Raw genomic sequence first — 8,365 nt, forward strand, 5'->3', positions numbered from 1 at the left:
CACACACACACACACACACACACACACTCTCGCACACACCTGTTTGTTTGTTGGTGAGTCGAGCGAGTGCTCGCAGCATTTCTTCTTCAGATCCCTGAAGCTCCAAACAGCAGAAATAGGACAAATCCTGAGAGAGAGAGACCTGCTACTGCTATCATGTGTATGTGCTTTATAATTATATTTAGTGTAAAAAATACATTTAAATTAATTCAATAACAAACGCGGAACAACACAGCAATTTGTCAGAGCCAACAAGAATCTCCAGATGTGAGCGAAACCTGAACAAAAAAACCTGCCCTTGGTGACGCCCTGAAAGGAAATAATGTTTTTTATTTGTATGCTTTCCTTAAAGAATGAAATAAAACATTGTTTCAGCTCTCTGCTGTTCTTCTGCGCTGGAGAAGATGATGGTTTGAGCTATAACCACTGATCTATTGGGTTGCTCATGATGTCGAACCCTAACCGAAATCTGAACACAGATTTGTGTTTTGTAACATAGTTTTGATTTGTATACTAACAACATCAATGCAGGGTCTGCGCCGGAGCACGTGTTGGACGAGGCATTGATATTGTCTGGAAATCACGAGGTGTAAGTATGTAACACTCTTCTCTGAGAAAATGACAAACATGAAGCACATGGATGCGAGCGTCACCTGCAGCAGGGCGTGCGTGTTCATGGCTCTGTAACTGGCTCTGAAGCTCTTCGCCGTGGGTTTGAGCGGCAGACAGTAGCTCCACGTCTTCAGCATGTGGAAGCGCTTGGCGTGCCAGATATGCGTCTCCAGCCATTTGTTCTTCCTCTGTCTGCGATTGAACTCCAGCAGCAGGTTCCCGTGTCTGCGGCGCGCTCGACGACTCCTGCTTCTGGGCTCCTGCTTCTTCTCTTTCTCTGGTGCACGCTGACTTCGCTCGGCCTGGACACACAAACACACGCTGTGAACGAGGTCGAAGAAAGAGACGCATGTTAATGAGTATTTGACTAGGGTTGTCAAAAGTACCAGACCGTGTGTATCTGTGTAAGCGCTCACCGAAGAGCATTAAGGATGTGCATTTACAACATGTTTCTGAAGAGATGATCATTGTAGCCAATCACAGACATATCTGATGAGTGTGTGAGCACAATGGCCAATCAGAGGCGTTTAAGAATCCGCTCAAAATGCTAGCGGGAAATGCTGGTATCGTCACATTCGTGAAAGTTCAGAACCGATTTGGTACTTTTGACAACCCTTCATACGAGCAGTCAGACTGTGCGGGACTGCTGTGAGACGGGTGTTTTGTGGGTTTCTCAGTACCAGTCTCTGAGCTCCCTCGCGCAGACGGCTCGGCAGTCTCTTGGTGCTGTGGCTCAGGGCTCGTCTGCGCATGTGCTTCGGCAGAGCGGTGAAGATGTGGCAGCTGCCTGCAGGTTTACTGACAGCCTTCAGCATAGCGTTCACTTCAGCGGCGCGCGCTTTAGCGAAGGACGAGGCTGCAGGGAGGAAGGAACATCTAAGACTTTGCTTCATTAACAGTTCGTTCACAAAAATGAATTACAGTATACACTATATTCATTTATGGAACACATTTCATCAGTTCTTGTATTTGCCGCTGCATGACTTTCTTACACGGAACTTAACAGAATCACGCAGATCTAAAGTGAACAGGAACAGACGGAGTTGTTTCGCCGCTTTCAGATCACATTAACGTCTGAGTGCAGTCAAATATGTGTGTCATAATTAGCTTGACATTTATGCAAACAACATTTTGCTTCAGGCGTGTCTCAAAACTGATCCTGCTTTAAACATCACGCACAAGTCATAAGAAGTACTTTTATGCTTTTTTTTTTGTCATTTTGTGGAGCTTGACAACCTCTGGTCACTGCTAAACACCTAATGGCAGAAGCTTTACATTTTTATTGAACTATTCTTTAGTTATGAATGTTACCTGTGATGTATTTGGGCAGATCTTGACTGTAACTGTGACCCCCAGGCTGATGACCTATGACCCAGCCGCATGCCTGTGACCCCTGACCTCTCCCGGTACCGCGACCTGTAGACGATGAGCATTCAATCAATAACACAAACGATATGTGATCAAATACATCGATATGTGCTGAATGAAGACTTTATCAGCACTGGTCACCTGAGCTCGTGTAAATGACGTTTCTCGGCTGATTCTTCATCTTTTTTTCTCTCATTCTGTCTTTTGCTCCAGTCATCTGAAACAGTTTCACTGCAGTGACTCCACCGTATGTACATTACAGGCCATAGCATAGAGAAATGATTACACACACACACACACACACACACACACACACACACACACACACACACAGACACACACACAGACACACTGTAGGGCAATAGAATATACGGTCTGTGCAGTATAAAAACCATTACGCCTATGGAGAGTCCCCACTTTTCACAAAAACAAACCTGTGTGAGTGTGTGAGAGAGTGTGTGTGTGTGTGTGTGTGAGAGAGAGTGTGTGTGTGTGTATGAGTGTGAGAGAAAGTGTGTGTGTGTGTGTATGAGTGTGTGTGAGAGAGTGTATGTGTGTGTATGAGTGTGAGTGTGTGTGTGTGAGAGAGTGTGTGTGTGTGTGTGTGTGAGAGAGAGTGTGTGTGTGTGTATGAGTGTGAGAGAAAGTGTGTGTGTGTGTGTATGAGTGTGTGTGAGAGAGTGTATGTGTGTGTATGAGTGTGAGTGTGTGTGTGTGAGAGAGTGTGTGTGTGTGTATGAGTGTGTGTGTGTGAGTGTGTGTGAGAGAGAGAGTGTGTGTGTGTTAGTTACAGTTGCAGTTACAGTTGATTGAGTTGACTCTAATTTCTGTCTGGCTCTCACTGATTTTACTGAGATCCGCTGCAATGTTCTCCAGATGACCACACATCTGCACACTGATCTTTATGAAAGACAAATCACTACAAAAGTATTTTATTAGTAACAGTATTTGTATTTATTCTGTGCACATATAAATGTAAAAAAGACACATACAGGAGACGTGCAGAGATCATGTCATAGTTCATTAAAAGCTTGATTTATTTGTATAAAGAGCTCAACTTTCATGTTTTCACACTGATTTGATTCACTGAGCAACTGCTTTCCTTCCAGTGTCACAGATTTAAAGCTGATGAGGTTTATTAGTGCTCCAGTAACTATCAGTCACCACAAACAATACTAAAATAACCCAACAACATATACTATTGATTAATATACTATCGTTTGCCTTTGATTAATGCAAGTAAAGAGTCAAACTGCTTTACATCTGCAGTCTGAGGAGAAAGATGCACTAAATACATAAAAGAGACGAAGCCCTTCTCACCCATTAAAAGACACATTATTAAGAATAATTTGGCTAATTTTGGCTCGTGTTTGTTCAGATGAGTTAATACTGTTGTTGAGTTTGACTCAGTTGAAGATGAGGACATGATGCTGTGATTTTATCCAGAGGCACAAGCATTCGTCCCACGCTCGGCCGGTTACCCACGGGACCCGTGCTCTCAGAGGCATTTCTGTGGCTTTTAGCAACAATGCTAATGATGCTAACGCTACTTAGAAACACTAATTTATGTACAAACTTATGTGAAGCCCAAACCCTCATGTCTACTGAAATAAAAGGCACATCTTACAGCATCACACTGCCATCAATCTGCAGGTTCTGTGGATTTCAGATCAGCTCCATCTTCACCGACCACTGAAACACAAACATAAAGGTTAGCACAAAAGAGCTTGTGCTTATTTCATTCAAACAAAACAGTTTCATGATATACAAATGAGACCCACATAACTCAGACCCACATACTGATGAGGAAACTATTCCATATCAATGGCTTTAGATATGCTCATTCATCTGCATATATTTTTAGCAGAAATCATTGGCTGTAGTGTGAAGACAATGATCTGAAAACTGCAGTTTGAGGGTTTGACCTCTGACCCCTGCAGGAGCGTCTCACCAGCTGCATCTGCTGCGCTCTCCTCACCGGCGGCTCCTGCAAACACACAAGAAACATGCTGCTTATTTCTGTCCGTCAGCAGCAGCAACCGTTTCAGAACAATATACATCAGAACCATTCCGATTCTGTACAGACGCGTGTTGAGCTGATGCTTTGCTGTTTTATACTCGTTTGCAATTCTTTAATACTATATTTTCATAAACTGGAATATACATATGCACCATACTGCATCTCTGGTGCACTACATGTGTTCTGAATGATCAATAATCTTCAGATCTTCAGTCAGATCTTTAAGAAGTCAGTGACATTCGCCCGTCTGTCTCTGTAACTAAACCTGCTACACTGACCCTAACTAACCCTAACCGGGAGACCAGTCTTCAGGTGTTTCACAGAGACGTTTGGTTTGAGATCTTCACCTGCAGTAAGTTTGTTGTTCTTCTACGTGTGGTGTTTGTCAGGGTGTCTGTGAGCGTCAAAACAATAACAGTCAGCCCAAATAAGCGGGAAAAAAACACAAACACGCATGTAGTGAATTCAGTGTTTCACTCTCACACACCTGCTCATATTTCAAACAAATGGTTGTATCAGAATCAAAATATGAATACCGATTTCCATTCAAGCTTGTGTTAAGCAGTACTGTGGCACGGCCCAGCACCGTGTGTCTCAAACCACTGCCATCATCGCAGGACATGCGAAGCGCTCATCTGACATAATCTGAGGCAACAGAGAGAAAGATTATTGTGGTTTCTGTGAGTGACGAAGCATCGAGGCTGTTGTGCACGGTGCAGATGTTCAGTGTGCTGGTGGGTCGTATTGTCTTTGTCTAGACTGCAGTGAACTCTACTCAATCTCTGTTCTGTTACCCAGCATCAGTTATACACTGCCTTACTACAGTGCGTGTAGTGACCAGCGCTTTATTTTACTGCTCAAGCATCCTGTCATCTGATGCTTTGTTCCAAAATGATCAGAAACATCATTTAAAAGTAGAGGTAGTTTCTGCAGATGTGTTATTAATTAGAGCTCATTTCTGGATTTCTGACCCAGACAGTGTCTAGAGCTGATCTGCCCATGTTCCCATGCATTACCCTCTGGAGCGACTGCGCCGGTCTCTTTCTCCTCTGCAGACTGTGAGATCACTGCTGCCTCAGTCGCTTGGGCTGGACTCGGTTCCTCAGCCGTGGGTTCTGGAGCTGGACTCGGTTCCTCAGCCGTGGGTTCTGGAGCTGGGCTTGGTTCCACTGCAGCGTGTTCTGGAGACACAGTCAGATCCTCAGCAGGAGCTGGTTCTGCACTCGGGACCGGTTCAGACACAGTGAGTTCTGGAGCAGGGCTTACTTCGGCTGGAATGGGTTCTGGAGGTGCAGGTAGAGCTGATTCTACATTCGGGTCGGGTTCCACTGGAGTGGGTTCTGGTGCTGGAGTGGACTCTACATTCAGGGGAAGCTCCACTGGACCTGGTTCTGGAGCTGCGGTTGGCTTCGCTTCAGGAACTGTTTCTGCTTGCTCCAGTGTGGGCTCCGAGCTCGCGTCTGATGGGGCTTCTGGAGCTGCTGTTAGCTCAGCTGGCTTGGGTTCTGGAGTGCTGGTGAGATCTGATGCTGGTTCCACAGCTAGAGAGGGTTCTGCAGGCGTAGTGTCACTGGGTTCTGACGCAGCATGCTCTTCAGCAGGAGCTTCAGGACTTGATGTTTCAGGAACGTCTGCTGGATCTCTCTCCTCCAGAGGAGCATTACTAGCGCTGACCGTTGTCTGCTCTGCTTCTGAAGCCTCAGACTGGACATCTTCGACCGTCTCGTCCGGTCCGGCACCCAGCTCATCCGGCAGAGCGCTTTGAACTGGCAGCTGCATCTGATCCGAGACAGTCTCGCTGTCTTCTGCTACAAGCCCATTACGAGAGACTGGCAAAAAATACAAGCAGGGAGGAAATAAAGTTTATAAACATGCATTAAACATGCAAACATAATTGTCTGTCATCCAAATAAATTATTTCTTTTAGTTTCTCAATGTAAATAATATAAAGAGTTCTCCGTTTTCTTGACCCACTGTGTAAATTGTGCACAGAAATAAACTCAGACCACATGGATCTCAAGATGCTTCTTGACAGAATTATTCAGTTTTTCATCAAACCCCTGAGTAACTATACACGTGCTTTTGTTCATACAGGCGGCAAAAATCAAATCAGAGTCAAACCCATTTAGCTATTTGTAGTATGAACAGTACATCCCAAATCTTATTATTATTATTATTTTTTTATATTTCAGTTTGATTGGTTAAAGGAGGAATAGGTTTTTATTAGCATTCTAGTCACAGCATGAGAACATGACTTTATGTCAAGCAGCAGCAGCAGCAGCAGTAAATTCACCATCTACACACACACACACACACACACACACACACACACACAGGTTTGTTTTTATGGTTTATGGGGACTCCACCACAAGCACACACAAACACACACACACACACACACACACACACACACAGAGACACGCACACACAAACACACACACACACACAGAGACACAGAGACACGCACACACAAACACACACACACACATTTATTTATTTTTTTAAATATTTCAGTTTGATTGGAGGAATAGGTTTTTATTTATTAGCATTCTGGTCACAGCATGAGAACATGACTTTATGTCAAGCAGCAGCAGCAGCAGTAAATTCACCATCTACACACACACACACACACACACACACACACACACACAGAGACACGCACGCACACACACACACACACACACACACACACACACACACACATGCTTGTTTTTATGGTTTATGGGGACTCCACAGGCGTAATGGTTTTTATACTGTACAAACCGTATATTCTATTGCCCTACACCAACCCTACCCCTAAACCTACCCCTCACAGGAAACTTTCTGTATTTTTAGATTTTCAAAAAAATTCATTCTGAATGATTTATAAGCCTTTTGAATTACGGGGGCACTGAAAATGTCCTCATAAATCACCTTCTCGTTGTAATACCTATGTCATACCCATGTTATTATACAAATGTGTGTCCTCATAAACCACATAAACATGCACACACACTCTCACACACACACACACAGGATTTATTTAAGCACCTCAGTAAGGGTTATGACAAACAAATATTTTACTGAACTCAGAAACACATACTATAGCAATGAGTAAGTAATTAATAAACACACATTCCTGCCTCACTGAAATAGTTAATATTTATCTTTCCACAAACACTAATGAAGCATCATGGAAGATGCTCTCATGGAAACCAGCAGAAACACTCAGAATAGCAGCATACTGATCGTACTGTTTTCTATTCTTCTTCACACCTCTCTGCAATTAATCCAGCCTCAAATGCTTAATGTACATCACACATATTTTGTGTAGGTCATTTTAGGACAAAATTACTTAGGTGTGCTTTCTATTTGGTTTTTATAATCTTGAATGAATGTGGAGTTTGACAGCATTCACAGTCTAACCAATGATGTCACCGTCATATTTGCATACTGAATACATGAATACCATTCCTAACTCCGGAAACGCAAACATCATTTAAAATAAATCATCATTATATTACACTGAGATTTTGTTTTGAAAAACGGTGTGATTCCAGACTGGTGGTTCAGGTTTGAGACTCTTTGGTTCTAGACTGACAGAGACATTAGACTCCAGCTTAGAAGAACATCCAGTGGTCTAGTCCACGGAAACGACCATTCTACAGTCAGCAGTGTGAGCAATGAAAGCTGCATGATGAAACAATCTCAAGCAATTTCACGGATTCTGAGTATATAAATCGGGTTTTATATTGTGTGTTGTGTTTGTGTGTGATGGAACAATGTGTGTCAAATTACACACACACTCACAAAGCATCACTCGTACACACACGCCTGGAGGTTTTGCCCTGATCAGAGCTCATTTCCTCAAACGCTGTGAAGAAAAAAGTAATTTCCTGATGGTCAGCGGCGCTGAGGAGAGACAGCAGCTTCAAACAACAGCAGCCAAAGATGACAGACTCTAAAGCCAACAGTGAACAGACTCACGATGTACAATATGTCCCTCTCTACGCATGTGGAGACATACAGTCGTGCTGGCACTGAGCGGCGTGAACATGTCACCAGCAGCAGAACCCGAGAGACGCTCAAACACAAAACATGCAGCATTCAGGCTTCATCTGTGCCGACTGCGTTCATCGCTACTCCATTAATTCTGTCTCAACAAGCGCTGCATTATTTTATGCATTCTTATGCATTTTAATCCATTTTAAAAGAAACTTCTTGCCTTGCTTAATGCTTTCCCTAAACCCAAACCCTCTCCTCCAAAAACCATAAATCTAATCCTGATCACAAGCCAAGCTGTGTTCTTGAATTAACTGGAACATGAGGACCATGAGCACAAGCCACAACACACACACACACACACACACACACACACACTCACAC

The 8,365-nt window shown here is 43.5% G+C and overlaps 2 protein-coding genes across 2 annotated transcripts in view; both read right to left on the minus strand.

Moving 5' to 3' along the window:
- LOC107705025 (ribonucleases P/MRP protein subunit POP1-like) overlaps window positions 1–1,971 on the minus strand; it is a 15,394-nt gene extending 13,423 nt beyond the window's left edge. Inside the window, exons 1-4 of the mRNA XM_016508141.1 lie at window positions 1,924–1,971; window positions 1,293–1,468; window positions 654–914; window positions 38–94 (exon numbers count right to left, since the gene is read on the minus strand). Coding sequence (XP_016363627.1) covers window positions 38–94; window positions 654–914; window positions 1,293–1,427 — 453 coding nt within the window. The 5' untranslated portion in view covers window positions 1,428–1,468; window positions 1,924–1,971. The remainder of the gene's footprint in view (window positions 1–37; window positions 95–653; window positions 915–1,292; window positions 1,469–1,923) is intronic.
- A 977-nt stretch (window positions 1,972–2,948) lies between these two features.
- On the minus strand, window positions 2,949–6,063 carry LOC107705026 (cell surface glycoprotein 1-like). Its single transcript, XM_016508142.1, has 3 exons — window positions 5,017–6,063; window positions 3,932–3,967; window positions 2,949–3,672 (listed from the first exon to the last, which is right to left on the minus strand). The coding sequence occupies exons 1-3, from the start codon at window positions 5,777–5,779 to the stop codon at window positions 3,623–3,625; spliced, it is 849 nt and encodes a 282-aa protein (XP_016363628.1). The 5' UTR covers window positions 5,780–6,063; the 3' UTR covers window positions 2,949–3,622.
- Window positions 6,064–8,365: the final 2,302 nt, after the last annotated feature.

Source organism: Sinocyclocheilus anshuiensis, unplaced genomic scaffold (assembly GCF_001515605.1).
Source record: "Sinocyclocheilus anshuiensis isolate Anshui unplaced genomic scaffold, SAMN03320099.WGS_v1.1 scaffold3805, whole genome shotgun sequence".
NCBI classification, from domain to species: Eukaryota; Metazoa; Chordata; class Actinopteri; order Cypriniformes; family Cyprinidae; genus Sinocyclocheilus; species Sinocyclocheilus anshuiensis.